The 23,737-nt window shown below is 37.2% G+C and overlaps 1 protein-coding gene across 5 annotated transcripts in view; it reads left to right on the top strand.

The window, feature by feature from the left end:
- The window catches only part of MRE11 (MRE11 homolog, double strand break repair nuclease), a 64,054-nt gene extending 40,614 nt beyond the window's left edge, over positions 1–23,440 (top strand). For 3 of the 5 annotated variants that reach the window (XM_070622897.1, XM_070622898.1, XM_070622899.1), the window contains exons 17-20: positions 7,546–7,604; positions 9,628–9,695; positions 16,856–16,934; positions 18,156–18,986. In XM_070622897.1, the coding sequence (XP_070478998.1) occupies positions 7,546–7,604; positions 9,628–9,695; positions 16,856–16,934; positions 18,156–18,305 (356 nt within the window). In that variant the 3' untranslated portion in view covers positions 18,306–18,986. Of the gene's footprint in view, positions 1–7,545; positions 7,605–9,627; positions 9,696–16,855; positions 16,935–18,155; positions 18,987–19,792 lie in introns of those variants that run through there. The other 2 variants (XM_008513765.2, XM_008513764.2) reach the window with 1 other exon arrangement.
- The last annotated feature ends 297 nt before the right edge of the window (positions 23,441–23,737 follow it).

The following is a 23,737-nucleotide window of genomic DNA, read 5'->3' as shown; positions in this document are numbered from 1 at the left end:
TGCAAATGATTATCTAGCAGTTATTTATAAATTCCAACTTAGGAAGACCTAGGATACCCTGTTAATAAAACTCACTGGTTTGTGTGTCCATCACTGGGGAGTTAAAAGGATTAATAGGACCAAAAAGTAAATTATTCTGTAAAAGATCTTTGCCGTATGTTGGAGCTATTGAAGAGGGCGAGCCTTAAAAATTATGTTTTATAATTCCTTACTGTTAGACAAATTTGATTATTTCCTTTTTATAGAGGAATCACTAAGATATAGAAAAGTGGGACAATTGATCAGTGTAATCACCAATAATCAAGGGAGAAGGAACTGTTTCTTAATGTATTGTTTACTTTCTTTCCTTGTGCTGCTTTTGTCCATCTATACTGTAGTATGGAGAACTCATGTGAGCTGTATTTAAGAGAAGTGATGGTTAAGATTCTTTGAATTAACTGTGTATGTGTTGTGATCTAAAAATTGGCCTTAAACTAAGGAACCTATTTTTATAAACTATTTTTAATAGTAATTTTTTAAAAGTTTAATAAAATATCTTTAATACTGTAGTTTATGAGACCAGCCTCAGTTGTTAGTCAAATTTATGCAAATGTTTGTTAAAATAGGTGGATCTTTTTTCTACCCAGCATTCAGAATATATCCATATGTATTTTATTTATACTATCTGATTATTTGAGGTTAATTATTGACTCACTTTTATAGCTAGGATTAATTTTTGACAGATTTGAGAGCTGGACTAAATCTTGCAAGATTTTATTTATCAAGGGTAAATATAAACTGTATTTATGTCCAAAAGAACAGCTGCACAAAAAGAGTTGTGAGAGGTATGAACAGTAGCAGTAACTCAAGTAAAAAAGAGTTAGATCGATAAGAGTTGTGCAGGTCGACCTAACTGTCCAAATCTAGTGGTGTGTTAAGCTATATTAATAGAAGTAACGCATCTCGACAGCAAGGAAGTTCTCCCTCTGTCCTGAATTGGATGCTTCACACCAAGAATACTGTGCTCATCTTTGGAAGTATATTTCAAGAAGAATATCTGCTATATATGATCTTTCAGAAGAGAAACCATACAGTATAAAAAGTGGTAGAAGGAACTTGGGATATTTAACCTGAGAAAGTCAGGTCTTTACATAAATTAAATTCCATCATGTGAAAGATTGAATAGATTTGATTTGTATAATCCCGAATGCATGGTTTTAAATCTGTTTTGAGTTATGGATTCTTAAGAATCTGATGGAAGCTATGTGTCCTCTCCTTAAATAAGTACTCATATGTAATTGTGCTCAATTTCAAAGGGTTCAAGGACCCCTATGAAGCCCATCCTCCAGATTAAGAACTACTAATCCAATGAGGATAGATGGGAAAAGCTAGAAGCATAAGATTTAAGTGTATTATCTAGTAGAATGGATCTAGAAGACTTCAGAACAACTTTGCCTACTCCCTCCTTTTATAGGTGAATAACTGAGCTAAGCAATTTGCCCTAGGTTAATACAACCCTAATAGTACTAATAATAGCTAATATTTATGAAACAGTTCACTGCACACCTCTTAACAGCTCTGTGGCATAGATACTTAAATTATCCCTGTTGTACAGAAAAGGGAACTGAGGCTTTGAAAAGACAGGCAACTTACTCAAAGTCTCACAACTAGTAAATTATAGAGCTGGGGTCCATCCCACATTCTCTGGACTCCAGAACCAGTAGTTAACCTCTGTGCTTGTTTCCAGATCAATGTAACATTAGAGACGTAGCTACTGTTTCTCAGTAGAGGAGTCTTTGCATTATACAGAGTAATCTATCTAATTAATATACAGAGGGAGTAAGCTGCCTCAGAAGGAAGTGAGTTGTGACTCCGTCAGAAGTAGTTTTCAACATTTATTGGATGACAACTGACACTGGAGAAAGGATAAAAACATCAAGTCCATTAAATGACTCAAGGAATCTTCTTATCAAAAATTCTGCTGCTATATTTTCACCCAAGGATTATTCCGTACTCTAGGAGAGCCAGCTGAGATCCTTATCTTTTAACTCCAGAAGCATGTTGACTTTGTTGCCATTTGGGAAATGGCATCCATAAAGATGTTGTTCCATTCTTGGCAGGTCTAAGATAAAAGTAGAGAAGGAGAAAGAGAAAAGGCAGCTTGGTAAAGGACCTAGGCTGAGTCCAACATGTAAACACTTTGTGACTTTGGACAAGTCATTCTCTCTCCTAGTTCATTTACATGTACATTAGGAATAATAATTCCTGCCATATTGGGCTATTCTGAAGGTTAAAAAGCAAAAAACCTGGGACATAGTAGTATTTATGAATAGTACCACTATAAAAAAGAGAAAACAGAGGGAGTTAGAAAAGGAGAGTGAATAAAATATGAACACATCCGTGTTAAACCACCAAAAGTTGGTTAGCATGCAACGACAGAGGCATAGATGTTATAAGTTACCCGCCTTTACCTTAGCCAAATTGCCTTTTTTCATCATGGCTTAAGGGTTTTATGTGAAACTTTCCTTGACACCAGTGGGCAGAATTAATCTCCGGAAGTGAGTCTTCAGGTTTCTGTTGTTAAGAAATCAGCTTTTAGTTAAGCTTGTTGCTTTTTTTTTTTTTAAAGCAGACTATTTTCCTCCAGCTGACTGTCTTTGGTGTTCTGCAGTTTCACTGTGATGCATGTAGATATGGGATTCTTTTTTATCTTGCTTAGGATTTATTGGGCTTCATGACACTAAGTCGATGTCTTTCATCATTTCTAGAAAATCCGTAGCTGTTATCCCTTCAGATATTCCCTCTATGTTGTTCTTTTTCTCCTCCTTTCTGGGCTTCAATTAAATAAATGTATGACCTTTTCAATCTGTCCTCCCGTAATTCTTAACCTCTCTTGTATTGTCTGTTGTTTCATCTTGTGCTACATTCTGAATAATTATTTCTGCTCAGTCTTCCAGTTCACTCATCTGTTCTTAAAACTGTCCATTGAATTTTCAATTTTCATTGTTTTTTGGGGGGAGGTTTGAAATTCTATTTGATTCTTTTAAAATATGCTATGTCACTTTTAATAGTTTTTAAAAATTCCCTACAGATATTTTTAAGCTTGTTTTTAATTTTTTGTGTATGCATAGTAAGGGTTTTTTTTTTTTGTATTCTCTGTCTAATAACCCAGTGTCTGAATGTCTTTGATGACCTCTTTCTGTTGTCTGTTTCTGACGGTTCTCATTTATGGTGACTTGTTTCCTTGCATGCTTTTCTATTGTCCCAAAAGAATTATCAGTGGGAATAATTGGAGACGTTGGATGAAGATGTCTTCCTCCAGAGAAGATTCATATTTATTTCTCCAGGCTTCTGGGGCACCACAAGTCTTAGACCACTTTAAGCTAAATTTAAATTTATAACTTGAGGACCAGCCAGGTGATATGTACTTGTGAAATCCTGTTTATGTCTGCTTCTCTCCTTAACCATTGGGGTCCCAGTTTAAGGAAGGGAGGAAATGCATTAGGCTCTCCACCTTGGGCAGGCCTTGAGCTGTGGCAGCCCTCTCCCTCCCCAACAGAACTGTCAAAACCAGTGTTAACATTTGCCCAGATCAGCAGGTGTCCTCAGGGAAAGGGACTCTGCTGTGCTAGTCTCTCTGAGTTCTAGCTTTTCTTCAGTTTTGGCCTGTTAATTCTTCACTATACTCAGCTCTTCAGTGCCATTAAGAATTTTTTTTCAATTTTTGATGTAGCAATTTGGATTGTTTTCAGCAGAAGTGTTTGTCTGAATAACCTAGCCAACAATGAACAGATACAGAGGTTTCTCTTCATTTTCTTTATTTAAAACTCCTATGGGACTGCCACCTTTACAGCTAGAACTCTGTCTCACAGAAGTTTTGTGAGCATTTTCTCACTTTCTAATGTCAGCTCATTTTAGAACCACTGTGCCAATGAAACTTTCAAAGATATTCTTTGATGACTCTTGCTCTGTTACTTAATTGATATTGTGGAATAAAGCTGCTGTTTGTGTAGAGAAGACAAGAGATCAGTTATAGTGCTTTAAAATGTTCACAAATTGGCATGACTAATCATTTTTTTAAGTAATAATATTCATTTGTAAGAAGAGGCTATGTAAGTAAACCAAATTACTATGAAACTCAAGATTTCCTGAATTACTTTCCAGGCAAAAATCTTACTGTGCCTTTTGTAGCGATAGTTGTGACTAAGAACGTGGGCTCTCGAGTCACACCTATGTGGTCGGCCAGCCCTTCAACTGCCAGCTCGGTGCCCTTGCACTAAAAGTACCCAGGAACAGAGTTTGCATTGTTTTGTTCATTGTCATATCCACATTGCCTGGCACATAGCAGGTGCTCATTAAATACTTGAGAATGATTGAATGAAAATCACTTAGAGATTGTATGGTGTAAAGATTAAGAGCATGGTTCTAAAGTCAGAAGGACCTTGGTTTGAATTCCAACTCCTTCCTTTGCTAGTTGTACGTCTTCCAGCAGATTAGTTGAGCATTCCATCTCTGAGCTGCAGTGTCCTCACCTGTAAGATGGGGTGATGACAGCGTCCACCTCATTGGGTTGTTTTGAGGATTATTGAGAAAATACATTGAAATACCTGGCACAGTATCTATGCATATGAAGTCCCCAGGAAGTGTAAACTATTATTATTCTATAAGCTTCAGGTCCCTGAAATTGGCAGTGTAGTACTGACTTCACAGCGTAATTATAATTATTAAATGAATTTTTGCATATGCATTACTGACTACAGCATTTTGTAAGAATCCAATAAGTGATGGTTGCTGTTAGTGTTAGTGGCAATATTTACAATAAACTTATGAAAATGGATGTTTTATAAATTAGTGTCAATTTATCTTTTACATAATTGATTTGGTCTAATGGTTTTACAATTTAACTGATTACCTCCAACATTGGGCCTTTTTTTGAAAAATGAAATTGACTTTTGTAATGCATATGAGTAAACTATTTTTATCAGGTTAGATTTGGTGTTTTTAAGTCTCTGACTAAACAACCATGGGGTATTAACTATAGTTACCATAACTTTAGGACAAAAGCAACTTTGTAACTTGTAGATTCCTATTATAAGTGGAGGAATGAAGAGATAAAGGTCAAATCCTATTATAACAAGCTCCATGGAATATAAAGATTTGTTATTGTACTGGAATTTTATTGAGAAAGATAGATATTACACTTAAAGCCAGCAGTGGTTATAAATAAGAGTTGACAGCCTAGATTTTTCCATTGAAGTTTGTCTGCAGAGGACGATGACTAAGCGAATAAAAGACACCTCTTGGAGCCATTGCTTTGCATTTAATTTACCGCTGTGGCTGCTGCTGCCACTACGACATTGACTCCTACTACTGGCTACATTATTTGAATACCTACTACTACTAGGCCCTTGCCAAAGCAATTTAGATTAACTACCTCTTTTTATCCTTTCAACAAATGTCTGCAGGAAGTATTATTAACACTGTATTACAGATGAGGAAACTGAGACTTAAGCCAAAGAATTTGGCCATAGTCACCCAGCTAGTAAGTCAAAATGAGTCTAAATGTAGAGCTCTTAACCACCATACCGTATTGCCTTCCTAACAAAACTCAGTCCTTATTCTTCTGATAACTTTAATTATCTCACAAACATTGATTTATCTTTTGCTATCCACTGGGGATAACGAGAAAGGAAGGCTCTTGTTTTCAAGGATCTGAGACTTTGAGGAGTCAGTTAGTGAATAACTATTGAGCGGAAGTATTCTTTGAAAGAGTCATGACTACTGGCTTTTTAATTCAGTCTCCTTCTCTGGCCTTTTGAGTGGAGCAGGATGTAAGGCCAATAATTGAGTAGGGCGCATAAAAACTCTGCTTCTGCCCTTCATCTCTCATCTCAGGCAGACATCACAAGGTTGAGGTTGGAACCTGGAATAGGACAAATGAGCAATCATAAATTTAGGCTAGGTCGAAAGATTCTTGAGATTTCTGACCAGGAGAATTTTGGACTTTGTGGGGTTCTTTGAGCATTTGACTTTTTCAAGTCCTGTGTCTTTTTTTCTCCTCTTTCCCTGTTATTTGGTTTGCGGTTGTCTTGAGGGAGATGTTTTTTATATTAGGAAACTGGTAAGGCTTAGGGGAAAATAAACCTCTAATTGGCTGTTTGAAATTTATTCTAGGTTTTTAATATTCTGCACCCAATTCTGATGGTGTGTGTGGGGAGGTGTGCGGTGACCAAGCAATTTTCGGACACCAGCTGAGTGTCCTACAATTCGACTCAATTCTGACAGTACTCAGAGGTAGCGTCAGATTCTGCAGATTAAGGGCTCAGTTCCACAAGACTGTCCCAGATGTCAGTCGCAAACTCACGTTGTTACCTGTGCTTCTGACCTACTGGCCATAAATCAGAGATTCCCACGACCCCCTCCTTGGGTTGCATTAATTTGCTAAGGCAGCTCATGGAACTCAGGAAACCAATTTGCTCACTAGATTACTGGTTTATTACTGAGGATATTAAAGGATATAGAATCAGCAGCCAGATAAAGAGATGCATAGCGTAAGGTCTTGAACAAAGGAGTTCTCATGGAGTTTGGGGCCTGACATGGTGGCAGGTGGAAGCATTCTGGTTTACCACCTGGAAGCTCTCCAAACCCCCTTCTTTTGGGTTTTTGTGGCGGCTTCATTACATAGGCACAATTGATTAAATCATTGACCATGGGTGATTGATTCAACCTCCAGCCCCTTGCCCCTCCCCAGAAATCAGGGGATGGGACTGAAAGTTCCAACCCTCTGTTCATGGTTGGTTCTCCTGGCAGCAAGCCCCCAAACTTTAGATGCAGTCCAAAGTCACCTTGTTAACATAACAAAAGACATCTTTATAGTTCTCGTCACTTAGGAAATTGCGAGGGTTTTAGGGGCTCTGTGCCAAAAAGGGGAACAAAGACCAAATATATATTTCTTATAAAATCATAATACTGTTTTGGTCTTGGGAAAAATAGAGTTAACTAAATTTCATGTTTCTAACCAAGATTATAAAGCTAAAGAAGTAAGGATTCAAAGGAAACTTTTATCATAGAATAAAAGATAAACTGTTTTCTAGAATTTCTCTCTAGACTATTTCTTAGGTACTGAATATGGTTAACAAAGTAGAGGAAGAATAAGACAGCTCTTACCAGAACCATATGGCTTCTAATTAAAGTATTGCCGACTATAAGAGAAGGAAGACATTAGGAGGGTTAAACATATTTGGAGTTCAATCTATTAGGTGATCAAATTTTATCCTTCAGGTATTTTTCTATAAAATATTTTCAGTGTAGTTGTATTTATGAACACTGCTTGTTACCATATTTGAATAAGCCAAGAAGTCATGTGAGACTGGCAGCTAGGCTTTGATTTATTTGAACATATAATTCTGCCTCCCTTGAGATTTTAAAAAAATATAAATGGTTTTATAATTAGTCATCATGGGTTTTTGCATATAGACTTAGAAAATCTTCAGCTAAAGAAATGTGCAGATTTTTCTAAGTTATTTTAAGAATAACATAATGGATGTTTCATCTTCTTCATTATAGTCTTTAAACCTACAAGACAGCAGCCCTCCCAAGATGTTGCTACTAAGAATTACTCAGAGGTAAGAAAAGAAGTTTTATAGTTGTGTTTAATAATTTATATTTCCTGGATTATGAATTGTTAGTTCTTTGCTCTACAAAGTAAATAGAAGAAAAAGTGTGGAACATTAAAGCTAGAGAGAACTTACTGATTATCTAGACTGAGGGCTTCTAGGATTATTCTTTTTGGTTTCTCTCCTTTTTTTTGGCTGTGCATCACATGATTAGAAATCCTTAAATGTATATATACAGTAATCTTTTTAAGGATAGCAGTGTTGAACCAAGGGGTCCATGCATGGAATACTAATATGTAAGTGGCAATTCAGTGCATATAAAGGTTTTATTTATGCCGGCCTTCCTTTTGTTGCTTAGACTCTCATAAGTCTGTGGCTTGTGCCTTAATGGCTGAAAGTAGACTCAGGACAAACTAAAAGATCAGAGTCTAAGGACCTCTGTGTTCAGCTCTAGCTATATAACATAGGCCTTCTGCTCTTCCTTTGGATTCCAAGAATAGTCCACTATGGCCTTGACCCTCCTATTACCTCACTTTCAAAACCTGTGTCTTAATCCCAAGCCAGTACTCTTCCCTCTGTATCAGGGTTTCTCAGTGGCAGCACTGTTGACATTTTGGACCAGATAAGTCTTTGTTGTGAGGGACTGTCCTATACAATATAGGATGATTAGCAACATCTTGGCCTCTACTCACTAGATGCCGGTAGTACGCCCCTACTTATGGCAATCAAAAATGTCTCCAGACATTTCCAGATGCTTCCAGGATGGGAGTGAGGGTTAAAAATCATCCCCAGTTGAGAATTGTTGCTCTATACCATACTGCCCCAGCAGTCTTTTCTCAAATTTCATTCGTCTTGGTCTCTCAAATATGTGACGCAATTGACCCACCCCCTTTTCCAGAAAAGAGAAAAGTAAATTTCTCTTCTTCTCCGTCCTGAATTCTGATCTTGTTCTTTTATCTCTCTTAACTTCATCTTTCTTTTTTTTTCTTTCTTCTTACTATTATCAATTTATATGTGGGTATACCAGTGCTAACTTTTATACTGAGCTCCATTTCATTATTTCTAATCAACTATTGCATGCTCATACTTCAAGATCCTCATATCAGAAAGCAAAATTATCATCATGTCCACAAGGTAGCTTCCCTTCTAGATTTTTCTATTATCAGGCAAGAACACGAGTTCAAAGAGAACAAGTCATGCCAAACTACCGTTTGTTTTCATTTTTAGATTGAGTTTATACAGTGGTAGATTAGGAGAACATTGAATGCATTTGATTCCCTCAAGGTACATGACGACCTCCTGATAGTTTTATGGACAAAATGCAGGATTGGCTGGATTCATAGCTGCTTAGACAACTGCATTTAATGAGTTTTGTTTAATAAATAGTTCAGTGTCAGCCTGGAGGGGGAGGTCTTAGATGCTGTCTTTTCAGTATTTTGTCGTTGGCCTTACGAGTTAGATGAAGACATAGCAAATGTGTGTATTAAGTGTCAAGTAACACAAAATGTAGAGGAATGGATAGCATCTTGGATGATAGAATCAAGAATCACAAATATCTTTACTGTGGCTTGAAACCAGCAAACGGTATTTAACAGATAAATGTAGCAGAAAGATTGGTATCCATTACTTGCAGCACAGTCTTATACGTCATTTCAGATTGGAGATTGAACACCATTGATCTCACTCCTTAGAACCCCGAAAAATCACAGGCCACTGCCTGCACATGACCCTCTGTGAGTCATTCACCAATCTAACTGCATGTTCCTTGAGGTACCCAGGCTGCCATGCAGGCAGGGAGAGACGTGAGCTCACACCTGTTGTGTAGAGTAGTACTTGTGAATGAAGAGTGACATTGGAGGGAGGTCAGGCTGAGCTTTAGTTTTGATAGTTGCTGCTTACACGGTTTCTGCCTCTTTTTTTGTGACTTCTTTTTATACATTAAAAAAACCTTTGTTTTAATTATTTAATTCATTATTATTCAAATGTTCCATTCCCAGCAAAACTGTTTGCTATTTTGTTTTTACCCCGTTAGGTGATGGAGGTGGATGAGTCAGATGTCGAAGACAACATTTTTCCTACCACTTCAAAAACAGATCAAAGGTAGGTGCAGTGGCTTCCTGCAAAAAGAAACATCTGAAAAAACCAAAAATTATCCAGAATTCCATTTATATATTTTTCTATGCCATAGAATTTTAACAGATTTATTTTCAGCTAGTCAAGTATGTAGAGAAGTGGAAAGTCGATCAAGGACTAGTTTATAGAGTCCATGCAGTACTATTACAAGTATTTTCATTGCAGATTCAAATAACCTGTAATTCATTTCCTTTTGTCTTTATTACCCAGTGGTTTTCTTGATGGAGTACTGTGTTCTCTCCACAGTTAACAGAAAATAGTTTTGCATTTTGTTAATAGCTGATTTCAGCTTCTCTTCATCTTCGTATCTTTACGTACTGAATTACATAGGGTGCTGGACTAAACACTAAAAAGGGAATCATGTCGACTTTCTCTGTCTTCAGAGCACTTTTATGCTTTTCCTGCCCTTTGTTGGTTTTGGCCTATTACTGTAAGGTTTGACTCGATTCACTATTACCATTTTCTTCTGTGTTAACATTGTAGGTGAACACTGCTTAACTAAAGCTCAGTTAATGAAAATTTCTACTTAAGAAAATAACAGCTTTTTTAGCCTTATTCTGTGTGAATATTATATTAGGTCTGATGGAGGACATAATAAATGTTTTAATGTGGTGACTGCCTTCAGGCAACATAAAATGTAGTGGAGAAGAGAGATGAGCACATTTGAATCCATTAAGGGATAATTATGTATGAAATTTTATGATACAGACTAGGTATGAGTGCTTATAGGCCCTCAGAAAAAGGAGTAAGAAGTGTGGGCTATCATAGAAGAAAAAGCTTTCTAGAGGGAATACAATTTATCTGTGATTTTATTTTATTTATTTATTTTTATTTATTTTTAATTTATTTTTTATTTTTGAGGAGGATTAGCCCTAAGCTAACTGCTGCCAATCCTCCTCTTTTTGCTGAGGAAGACTGGCACTGAGCTAACATCAATGTCCATCTTCTTCTACTTTATATGTGGGATGCCTACCACAGCATGGCTTTGCCAAGCGGTGCCATGACTGCACCCAGGATCCGAACCAGTGAACCCTGGGCCACCAAAGTGGAAGTTGTGAACTTAACCACTGCACCACCAGGCTGGCCCCTAGCTGTGATTTTAAATACAGGAATTGTTTGGATCAGTGGGGTGGAGAATGACAGCTGAGAGTAGTGACTTGAGCAGAGTTACAGAAATAGGGGAAAGATTGAGGAAAAAGCTCTACCTCAGTGTTTCTCAAACTTTTTTCGTTACCTAAGGATAAAAATTAAATTTGATTTAAATTAATTAAAAATAACAAATTTAAGGGCCAGCCTGGTGGCCTAGCGGTTAAGTTTGTACCCTCTGCTTCAGTAGCCTAGGGTTCGCAGGTTCAGATCCCAGGTGTAGACCTAGCACCGTTCGTCAAGCCATGCTGTGGCAGCATCGCACATGTAGTGGAGGAAGATTGGCACAGATGTTAGCTCAGTGACAATCTTCTTCAAGCAAGAAAGAAGAGAATTGGCAACAGATGTTAGCTCAGGGCCAATCTTTCTCACACACACACACACACAAAACAACAGTAAAACCCAAAAAAACCAAAATAAATAATAACAAATTTAATTTCTCCTTAACAAGAGAGGTTAAATACTAAAGAATGAAATTTTATTGGGTAGGATTGAGCTTGGGAGGGCCAAAAACCGTTAAAATAGCCAAAATTTTTCACCCACCCTATCTCCTGGAACCACTTTTCATTCCTTGGTTGTGATGTTGACCTTGTTGAGAATATGCACTTTATATGAATTAAGGGTCTGTATTGGAAAATTTGGTAAATATAGTTCCACATCTTATTTATTTATTTAAACATTATGCTGGGAGCTGGGGATAAAAATATGAAAGCAATGTCTCCTTTCTTCTAGGAATTTACTTTTTAGTGGTATGCTAATTACAGGGCACTAATAATCCACCAAGTCAGTGTTTTATTCAAGTGTAATGAAATCTAACGGAAGTGCCAATGTCTTCCCAGGATAGGTCATTGAAGGTTTTACAAAGAAAGTAGGTAACATTTGAGCTGATGATAACAGATGTGTAAGAAAGCTTGAAGGAAATCATCAAGTCGTCAGGGAGCAGCAATACAGAGGAATGTCACAGGCCACAGACAACTGCTTAAAAGGGTGATCAGGGAAGGCCTCTGGGGAGGTTACCTTTAAACTGCAATTTTACTAAGAGATACTTGGCCTTGCAGAAAGCAGAGGGAAAAGCATATGCCAAGTCTCTTGAAGAAGAAACAACCTTACCGTAATTTAGGAGCAAGTGACCAAAGCATGGTGGAAAGGAGGTGGTTTGAGATGAGAGTAGAAAAGACAGGCAGGAGTACATCCTGAAGCAGGAACAGGTGAGCAGGGTGAGGAATTTGGACTTGATGATAAATGCAGGGGGAAGCCAGGGAAGGATTTTGAGAGAGTAGTGGCACCATCTGATTTACATATAAAGGATCCCTGTGGTGCAGGAGGACAGGAGTGCAAACCAGCTGCCCTGAAAGGAGGTGCTGTGGCGAGTCCAGGGAAGAGATGCGGGAGGCCTGCTCCAGGGTGGTAGCGGGGGAAATGGAGGGAATAGACAGTTTCAGGATACACTTGGCGGTAGACGTGTCAGAAGTTGGGGATGGACTGAGTATTTGGAGTGAGGGAGAATGAGGAATCATGGCCAATTTCCAGGTTTCCTCTTGAGTACTTAATGCTGTACACTGAGAAAGGCATAAAGAAGAGAAACGGATTTCTGCAGAGGATGATGGGCAGATAATCAACAGTTCTTCTTTAAACATGGAAAGTTTGAGATGCCTGAAAGGAGTTTATAAGTGATTGAATTTATGATTCCAGAGCTCAGATAAGAGGTTTGATTGATACCTAAATTTACTTCTCAACAGCACATAACTGACACTTAGAGCCATTGGAGTGGATCGATCACCTTGAAAGAGAAGGTAGAGAAAAAAGAGGGCTTGTGTTCCAATCCTGGGATTTCAATCTTTAGAGCTTAGGTAAAGTAGAAAAAGCAACAAGAAAGACATGAGAAAAACCCAGAAAATAGAGTTGCCAAAGCCAGTGCTGGCCTTTGTAGAAGGAGTGAAAAATACCAAGATAGGCTGAGAGGCCGGTCAGTTTGTGTGTTTGCGGTGGGTAGTTGAGGATAATTGAGGTAGTCGGCTCATAAGAAGATGTGCTGGAATTCTCAGGCTTGAGTTACGTGTATTAAACAGGGCTCCTTTGGTGTCTGCTGATAGAAACCTCACTCACATTTGCTTTGGGAAAAGGAGATTTGTTGGATGGATATCAGGATATCTCAGTCCATCGACAGAAGAGAGTCCCTTTCTAAGTGCTTGTTTGGTTTTCTTGTCTTTGTAAAGTAAAACACACTCAAACAAAAGCAGGTCTAGCTTTCTGTGGGTTTTTTCAGTCGTGAGTCAATAGTTGAGAGGAATATAAAAGTTTGGCTTTTATGGGGTCCTTATTTTTCATTCTTGGAACTAATGAAACTACTATGTTAGTTGGTTTGACATATATTTAAGGGTATTAAAGAAACAATATCTTGATTTTGCTACCATTTTGGGTTGTCTGTTTTTCAGTAGAATAAATGTCTCTTGACTTATTTAGTCATGAGGTAATAATCATGATAACTGAATTGTTTAGCACTTCCTGCGCGTCAGTCACTGTTCTGTGCCTTTATGTATAAGTTGGCTTGTTTGGTGCTCACAATCACCCCAGGAGGTAGGTGCAGTTATAACCACATTATCCCCATTTTACTTTTGAAGAAAGTGAGGCACCTAGGTAGGCTGCTTACCTAAGGTCACCCAACTAGTCACATAGGCAAGCATTCTGCTCCAGAAACTTGCTTCTTAACATAATAGATTAAGCTCTCAGACCATTGTGCAAGCAATAAGGATCATTTAAATGGTGAGAAGCAATTTAGAAATTAACATTTTGGCAAGAAATCTGAAATCCGCCTTGGCAGATTTATGTTTCTGATGAAGCCACTGAATGACAGAATTTTGGCTGTTTGGAAGAATTTTTTAGAAATGGCATGGTTTGTATGGTTTATTTCACTTGTAATTTAAAGTATTTAAGCTCTGGCGTTTACTAGGTGTGGACCATGTGCAAGCTTTTTGTCTTCTCTGTGCCTCAGTATCCTCATTTGTAAAATGAAGATAATATTTACCTGAAAGGGTTGTAATGAGGCTTAAGGGAGTTGATGTTTGTGAAGTGCTAAGTACAGTACCAGGCACATAGTGCCTATGTAAATGCTTATTGAATAAACTAAGCAACGGGCTAGGGAACTAGAACAAGAATAATAGGAAGAACGGTAAGCAATAAAAGCAGTCATGTTCCTGGCAGCTAAGTTTAAAGAGGAAATAACTTCCAGCTGTAAAACTCCCTTCTGCCAGATGAGCCATGGAAAGCCTAGTTTTCCCTGGAAAAATTGTTCGGAACTCTACTCTTGTTGTACTAGGAATAAGAGCATCCTTCCAGATTTGATAGAGCTGGCAGGTAATAACCACCATCAGCTTAAAGCAGCAAGCGGGAGAAGACCCAGCTCCATCAGGAGGAGAGATGGAGGGGATTCTGTTAAACCTTGCAGTAGAGAAACTAGCATTTTGGGGTACCTTTTATGTGCCAGGCACAGCACAGGCCAATTTAACATTTTATCTTACACTTATAACTGCTACAACTGACTTATTGTCTGAACATCTCTAGACAGGAATTCTAATTTATGGCCCCAAATTATATATGGACAAAAATAGAGAAAACTTACAACTCCTGGAGCTCAATTTGATGTACCCCCTCCCCTTATTGTTGAGCCATCTACATGAAGCTAATCAAATTAACACTTTTTGAGATCCAGAACAAAAGCCCATTTATTTGACTCAAGAGTCAAAACAGTATACCCATTTCTTTCCCTTCCCACCACTGATTTCCAAGGATAGGGGGGCTCTTGCAGATGAGATCTGTAGGTCTGTGGGGTCCTCTGATGCAGAATTAGAGCTCTTGCTGTGATCAAATAAGCCAATGTCTGTCATAGATGCCTGGCTTGTTTCTGGGCCCCATTAGACAAATGACTTTGTTTCGGGAGACATCAGAAAGCAGAGTCGGGTCTCAAACGTTTCTTTCCATAACCCCCCCTACTTTCCCCAGCAACAATGCATTAACCTAACTTTGTCACCTTTGGACTGTGGCTTTATGCTCTTGCTGATCTGCCTCTTCCCATCACAGGTGGGAACAGGTCAACAATGCCCAGTTCCTGCTTAGCTCAAGTACAGAGACAGGGACTCCCCAGATGGATCAGTTGATAAACTCTTTGATCCTCTACCTGTAAAACTATGTTGCCCTTCAAGTTTGCTCAAGAAATCCTCCTGTCCTTTACTTTTGTGCATAAGAACTTGTGGATTTTTCTGTTTTCTTCTGACATAAGACCTCTTGATTCTCAATCTGTTTGTCCAGACAAGACTTTCGGACATATTTCTTTTGCTTTTATAGCATCCCAAAGCATGGTAATAAATTATTGGCTAAAAATTCACAAACACTGAGCCAGCCCTGATCACCTAGGGCATGGGTTCCCGGGCTCGGAACCACACCTCTCATCTGTCAGTAGCCATGCTGTGGCAGCGGCTCACATAGAAGAACTAGGACTTAGAAGTAGAATGTAGAACTGTGTCCTGGGGCCTTGGGGAGGAAAAAGAAGGAAAAGAAAAAGAGAAGAAGATTGGTAACAGATGTTAGCTCAGGACAAATCTTTCCCAGCTGAAAAATAAAATTCACAAACACTGCTTTCATTCAAGACATGAGTCAGCAAACTTTTTCTGAAAAGCCCAGATAGTAAATATTTTAGGCTTTGCAGACCAAGAGGCAAAATTGAGGGTATTATGTAGGTATTTATATAACCATTTAAATGTACCCATTTCAAAGTGTGAAAACCATTCTTAGCTCATAGGCTATTAGAAACTGGCAGGCTGAATATGGCCTGCTGGCCTTGATTTGCTGGCCCCTCATCTAAGATGACTTAAAATTCTTATTAATGAAAGGACGTAGGAATATGGGTTCCATTACCACAAGGTAAGCTTCACAAGGATGGGAATCATGATTTTCTTGTTCAATGGTGTTTCCCAGGGCCTATCATAGTACCTGGGAAAGAGCAAGCACTCAGTAAATATTTGCTATTTGATTTGGATTGAAAACAAATAGCACAAACGGTGAGGCAACCCTAGAAAGCAGTGAGCCTCTCCTAAGAGCCTTTATCCTGTTACAGAAACATAGCGAGAGTTGAATTAAAAATACCTCAACGTTGCCACAATTTTCAGGAGTGGGGGATGGCAGTAGATACATGTTAATATATGCTAAGAGATTTAATAATAATATAAGTAATCATTGGTGTAGTGCTTAATATGAGTCAGGCACTAATCTAAGTGTTTAGGTATATTAACACAATAAATCTTTAAAAAAATTTTATCCTCATTTTGCACATGAGGAAATTGAGGCACAGAGAGGCTAGGTAACTTGCCTAAAGCCACATAACTAATAAATGACAAAACTGGAATTCAAACCTTGGTTCTAGAGTCCTTTTCCTCATTAAGTTTTTACTACCTCTAATGTGGATTGAAGGGAATGTATTAATTATTTTTATTCGTGGCTGCTACTAGAATGGAAAACTTAGCGAGAAAGGCACTTTTTTTTAAAAGTTTTTCTTGCAAATATCTTTAATAATAATATTCCCTTCAATAGGTTGCAACAAAGTTGACAAGATATAGTAGCTAGATCAAATACTGTACTTCTAAGAAGTGGGTGCCATAACAATAATACCTTTAAAATAATAACTATTTTTGTTTTCCTTTAGAAATGTCAAATTTAGTTTGTTAAGAATGTTAAAAATATTGGTTGAAATACCGATTTTGTTACTCAACATCATATTCAAAAATAGTTGCCTAATGAAATTGCTTTTTACTTAGGAAAATGTGAGCCTCATACCTCAGTCTATATGCCTCGCTTAGCATCATGATGACAGTTTTGGTGGAATCAGTAGGCGGAAATGGTTAACTCCAACCTAGGAACGAAGTTGAGAAAAGCACTTTTGATAATTCTTTTGTTCATTTTCTTTGTTTTTTCCATGTTTTTTGCCTCAGGTGGTCAAGCACATCATCGTCCAGCAAACACATGTCCCAGAGCCAAACAGCTAAAGGGATCGAGTTTGAATCAGATGAGGTAATAAAGTAATATTGTTAAATCTTAATTTTTAACTGTTTATAAAATTTAAATAGGGACTGCTAAGCTAGTTGCCGGAAATTATTTAGAAAAAAACATTTTCATTGATAATCTTCCTTTGAGTTAACTATAGTTAATGTTAAGAGTCAATAAGTAGCATCAGGCTAGCCCTAGCGGCCTAGTGGTTAAGTTCAGTGTGCTCAGCTTCAGCGGCCTGGGGTTCCGTTCCCTGGTGCAGACCTACACTGTTCTGTTAGCAGCCATGCTGTGCTGACAGCCTCCTTACTAAAAAAATAGAGGAAGATTGGCATAGATGTTAGCTCAGGGTAAATCTTCCTCAGCAAAAAAATAAATAAATAAATAAATGAATGAGTAAGTAGCAACTGTTGAGTGCCCACCAGTGTAAATACCTCAGATATAAAAGGCTTGCAGATTTTTAAAATATGATACTCCCTCAGTTCTTCTTTAATTTGCCCAATTAACACTGGGATCAGAATAGTTTTTTCAGCTTCTGTCATTTATATTTGGAGAAATGATGAATGATGACATCCTAAAAGCTTTTAATGTTACTTTAATAGAATATTTATTAAGTATCCATTATATAGGCTCCACACGTTTCATATATAAGATGTATGGCAGGACGTAGGAAAGAAACTCCAATTCAAGACAGTTATCTGGACCAGAAAACTATAAAATCTCTTCTAACTTGAATGAGAAGGATTGGGAAGGGGTAGAGTCAGGACCTGCCCCTTGCCTTCATTCGTTTGTTGTTCCAGCCAAGTTGAAGTAAAGCCTAGTTTTCTCTTTCTTCCATGGCGGCCCTTTGAAGAGCCTTGTTGGCTTTTGTTGAATTGCTTTAAGGTGTTTCTCTTACTTAAGCCTATCACCCTTTTCATTTATTTACTTTAAAAAATTTTTAATTTTGGTAAAAACACATAACATAAAACTTACCATCTTAACCGTTTTAAGTGTTTAGTTCACTAGTGTTAAGTATATTTACATTGTTATGCAACAGATGTCCAGAACTTTTTCATCTTCCGAAACTGAAAATCTATACCCATTGCCCAATAACTCCCCATTTCCCTTTTCCAGCCCCTGGTAACCACTATTCTACTTTCTGGGGTGTTTTTTTGTTTTTTAAAGATTGGCAGCTGAGCTAACAACTGTTCCCAATCTTCTTTTGTTTTTTCTTTTCTTTTTTTTTTATTCTTCTCCCCAAAGCTCCCCAGGGCTTCGTTGTATATTCTAGTTCTGACTGCCTCTGGTTGTGCTATGTGGGATGCCGCCACAGCATGGCTTGATGAGCAATGCCATGTTCGCATCCAGGATCCGAACCAGCAACACTCAGGGCTGCCAAAGTGGAGCGTGTGAACTTAACCACTCGGCCACATGGCTGTCCCCTACTTTCTGTTTTGATAAATTTGACTACTTTAGATATCTGCTATAAGAGGAATCATACAGTATTTGTCCTTTTGTGACTGACTTATTCCACTTAGTGTATAATGTCCTCCAAGTTCATTCCTGTTATAGCATGTGACTCATGCCTTTCCTTTTGAGCCTCAACTGCTGCTGTCATATTCCCTGTATTCCAGCTGTGGCTTTGAAACAGCTTGAGGAGAGGACTCATCAGAATTCAGGCTGCAGAGAAAAATGGCAGCATGAATTCAGTCTGCCTGTTAAATGTTGCCTCTGGGAGGGAAGCAAGCAGTGGTTGACTCCTTTGGTAACTCCAAAACACCTAGATGTACATGTGGTTATACGTTACAGTTAAAAAATTTTATATAGTTCATGTTAACTGCAAAGAAGAACTATTAGCAAATTCTCTATTATACTTCAGTTTGGATTTATCTCTGGTTTATTAACAAGTTCTGCCTTTGATAGTAGCAGAAAATGAATCAATGAATGAAAGCGAATGTGTATTTCTCAAGGCGTCCATTTCTCACCAGAAATAGCTAACTTAGCTAACATTTGAATGTGTTAAGACCACCAACAGAGCCTAGCCCCAAATAATTACCCTTTTTTATTGTCTTAAATAAAAAATTTGCCAACAAATTTGCTTTCTCTTCTGAATATTTAGTTATAGACTACATAAGAATAAATTTTATGTTTTCTTCATCAAATTTTGTAACTTGGGCTTATCTGTGGTTTGTTAGTTTTATTCTCTTTGATTAAATTCTTAGTTAGTATCTGATATTCCTGTCTGTTCTTACTGTACATATGATCTACAGCCCAGCAGCATGGGAACTCTGAAATTGAAATACTCCATCTGCTTCTTTTTCCAAAATAAATATGAAAGATTGCTTTGCTAGGTTGTTTTTGCATCAGTCTGAGAGTAGCTGTTTATTTCTAACATTAAATGGGTAATGGGAAATAAAATTACAGCTATTTCTGAGCTTGGTCATGTGGCTTCATTATGTTTTTGACTGAGTTTCCAGAACAACATATACAACAGTAATAAAACGTAAATGAAAAAAACCTATTCAAGAAACAATAGAAATGACTTGAAGAGTAGTAATTTTTCTGGCTTACCCACAGCTTATTTGCCTTTATTAAGGTTGATAATTGAGAGAAATGTATATGGTATGTATATATACAAACACATATATATCAGAATAAATTATTTTTAATGCCAGGAGTTTAATTGCACTTATTTCAGCAGTGAAATAGCTACTAAGGAAGGGAGGAAAGGATAAATTGACAAACTGTTCGCATTTGTAGAGGAAATAGAAACATGAAAATCTATCTCATGTGAAAGGAGAAAATAACTCTTAGTGGTCTTGTTTTGCCCATAAGAACTTCTGTCTTGTCTCAGTGAAGCATGATGCAATCCCTGACATAACATTTGTGTGTCATTTCAGGACGATGATGACGATCCTTTTATGAACATTAGTTCTATGAGAAGAAACAGAAGATAATATATTTAGTGGTACTGAGAAATTTTCAAGATTCAGGAAAAATCAAAACATTGCAAGCTAAGGGTTAGCAGTTGAAGATTCAAGTATTTCTGTTAACTGAAGAATTTGAAAGAGACTTAACAGAGAAACTAATGCTTAAGAATTTATGTTCTTGAATATCGTTTCCTGAACATGACTCCTTTACTTGAGAAACTTCCCAGCTCAAGGACATAGAGAATAGCATTGGTTCCCCTTATTTTTTAATCTGGTTGTTAACATTACCTGGGGATGCTCTATAAAATTTAGAATGTTAGTTTTCTGACACACGTTGGTGTATGTCTTCCTGAGTGAGGGCTTTGCTTAAAGATCATTCTTGAGAAAGGATGAAAAGCAATCTATCACTGTATTTCAAATGCTTCGTGACCAAAGACAAACCATCTGTATTTTAATTTGGTTACATTTAGCCGAAGTTGAGGAAAGGACATTACAAAACTTAAACCTCCTTATAATTTGCATAATTTCTAGAGATTCTGGATTTCTTGAAGGTCAAATAGTCTGTGTGAAACTGTGCCTGAGCTCACTGTTTATTACTAAGTATGTTCCTTTTCTAATGCTTATGACAATATCAACCACTAAGACTTTGAAAGATTAGATGTATCTTATACTTTGAATAGTTAGATATGTTTGTATTAAAAAAATAGAACAGTCTGTCAGAATTATTGAGTTTTTGATTCCAGTTGTGGCAAAAATTTTAAAAGATTATGTTCCCGAGTGGTAGCAGTTTTGTTCATTATTCTCATGGTTCTGTCTCTCTCTCTTTCTGTATCTCTCATTTATTTCTAGGAGGAAAAGAGATAAAAACTTTTTTTAACTATATCTTTCATAGAAAATATTGAAGAACTTTTTTAGATAGATTGGTAAGTTGGTATATTAGATTAAAATATTGAAATATAACTTCTATAGAATATCAATGCCAAGATTTCTCATTAAGAATATTTTATCTTAAGATTAGGCATAGTCAATCCAGAAATCTTAGTGAAGCGACTCATGTTAAGTTTATATTTTCTTTCTTGTGTTCAGGAGGACATAAAAATTTGACCTCTTCAGATTTAAGTTCAATAAGCCCATTCTCCATTTTAAGACTCTGTTAAAAGACCCCTGAGAGTATTCCTCCCTTCCATCTATGAGGCAGCTACATTTAAAGACTCCCAAAGGAAGTTATAGATCTTGATGGTAGAATAGCTTGACATTTCTTCATATGTAGAAACAAACACTTGACTGAGTAATATTCCTGATTATTGGCGTAGTCATACCTGGAGTTATTAAAGACAGAATATCTGTCTGGTGGCTGCCTCTTTTTTTATAGCCCTGTGAGATGGCCTAAGTCGAGAACTGCTACATAACATTCTAATGAGTTTCTTTAAAAATATTTTCTGTACGTAACTTGAGCATAAGGTTTGTTTTAGCAGGTAGCATTAACTCAGCAGAAGGCCTTGTCCTGTGAAATAGTCTCAGGCACAGCTGCCCACATCTGTAATAGTCCCAGTGTGTGGATGAAGCAGAGGTGAAATCGTGAGTGAGAGCATCTTTCCATGGTGGAATGGATGCTGGTCTGGGTGGCAGTCTCTGGGCGATGCAGTGTTGCCCCTGCACAGGGCAGCATCAGCTAATGGCTCATGTCACCTGCCGCTGAGATATGCTTGGGTGAGGGTCAGAATGAAGGAGATGGTCACTAAGGCATCCCAATAGGTTCCTGAAAAAAAAGAAGGCAGTTCTCTCCCTTTCTAAAAATTGTTCTACGATATGAAATAGGTAGTAAGCTTGATGTGCTTAGCCCTGGGAAAAGTGATTCCATGGCAGCTGGAGAGATGATATTCTCTTTGATGAATTCAAGTGATTTTGTGAATAGTTAGTGTGCACCACTTCCTGGAAATACAGGAAATAAGAGGTGAAAGAAAAACCTTTTTGCCTGAATATTGTTGCACAGTTAAATATGTCTTATATCCTTGATATTCTCTGCTCATGCAGTAACATCTAAGGTTTGGGGCAGTGTTCATACGTGTTGCTAGAGGTGTGTACAGGTGATTCCAGATCATGGCAGAGCACCTGCAGTTGCTCTTGGAGGCTGAGAGAGCAGCGGTGAAAACATTCTGAGGAAACAGTCCTTCCATCATTCAGCAAAGAATATGTCTCTTTTTGATATTTTGTTTCCTATCATAAAAATACAATAGTGCATTTACAAGGTTAAGAATGCACTGTAGCTCTAGGAAATATAACTGATGCTTGGAAAATTCAAGCATTTAGGCAAATGACTTTTAATTCAGGTACATTTTTTCCCTAAACTTTTAAAATTGCAAAACACAGTAACAGAAAAGTCATGTGGTTTAACAAATAATTATAAAACATCTCTATAGCGGTCAGAAAATAGAACATCACTAGTGCCCCCAAAGCCCGCCGAGGTGTCTCCTCTCCCCTGGGTAACAGTCTTAACCTCTCTAATTCAGAAGCTCTTACTTTTGCCACAAGGTGGTGCTTCCACCATTAGATAGCAGATAGGATGATGCAACTGCAAATCTAAAATTAAGAAGTTGTTATAGTTTTGTGGTAAATTTAGAACCTATGCAGTAATATTAAACCTATGCAGTAAAACCAAAATTAGCCTTCTAATCTTATATGTAAATTGCTTTACGTATTTCACCTGGCTCAGCCTGTTACTAAGGAAGTTGTCAGTTTGATAAATTTTACATATAAAGGTTCAAGAAGAAAATGTTTTATGTTTTAATAAACAAAGAGAAAAACTCTTTATTAGAAAAAGTGAATTAAAAAGTCTCCCATTGTAAAATTTTTCTGTTGAAATGTACTATATTTAAAAATAACTTTACTCCAATGTAATCTGATGTCCTTTTTTTGTATCTATCATATATTTAATTCATAGTATTTTGTGGCTTTTTAAAGCTAACTACTGTTAAGATTATTATGAAAGTTTTATAGAATAAAGATTTGGTTTTTTGAGTCCAAAGAGCTTCCACATTCTGGAATGAAAAATGCCCACATCATTTGCTTATCTCATTCCCTTTCAGTATTTCTCAACTTAATGTTTATTAGCTAGGTCTGAAAATACTAGAAATTTAATTTGATCTCTGTAAAGACACTCATATAGCTTGCTATTGCCATGCACATTTGTTTATCTTTACTGTTAGTGATCGCTAGATCTGATTTTAGCTGTTTTTAAATTGTAAAAACAATGCATATTCTTCAAAATTCAGACATTGAAATATGTATTAAAACATGTATATTTCCCTGTAATCCTCTCCCCAGACATAACCTCTCAAAAATTAGGTACATATTTCTCCAATTACTTCTGGCATAACTACTAACAAAAATTGTTGAATTGGAACCCCAAATTGTATAGTCAAATATTTTAGTTCCCCATCAAGGTATATGTTCACCTTGGTGCTTATCTTATCTTGATTTTTCCACATGTGCTTTGTTAACCTCTTTTAATTAAACCATCATTGTCTGTTTTGAGGGATAATTGCTTTCCAGTGTGCAGTTTAAATGTTATCACTCAATTTGGGTCAAATAAAAGAATACTTAATCGGTTTGCCTTGACATCAAAAGTGGTAAAGTGATTTTCAAAGGGCTCTTGGACAGTGATTGCACGAGATACGTAATAGTTGATTAGCTGCAACAAGCGCAGTGGATGTCAGGCTGGCTGGCCCAGGCTACACTCTCCTGCCTCTCAGAGCCACGTGCAGTCCTGATGATTCATGTGCAGATGCCCAGCAGTAGTGCATAAGTGCCCTTGATCATACTACACTGCCTGTTTGATTTCAGAATTTCATGTTTGTTATATTTGAAAATCAGTATTTTCTCCACTATAAACTTATAAATGTAATTCCGGTCTAC

The sequence above is a fragment of the Equus przewalskii genome, chromosome 6, assembly GCF_037783145.1.
Source record: "Equus przewalskii isolate Varuska chromosome 6, EquPr2, whole genome shotgun sequence".
Lineage (NCBI taxonomy): Eukaryota > Metazoa > Chordata > Mammalia > Perissodactyla > Equidae > Equus > Equus przewalskii.
This window is presented reverse-complemented; position numbering and strand designations above follow the sequence as displayed.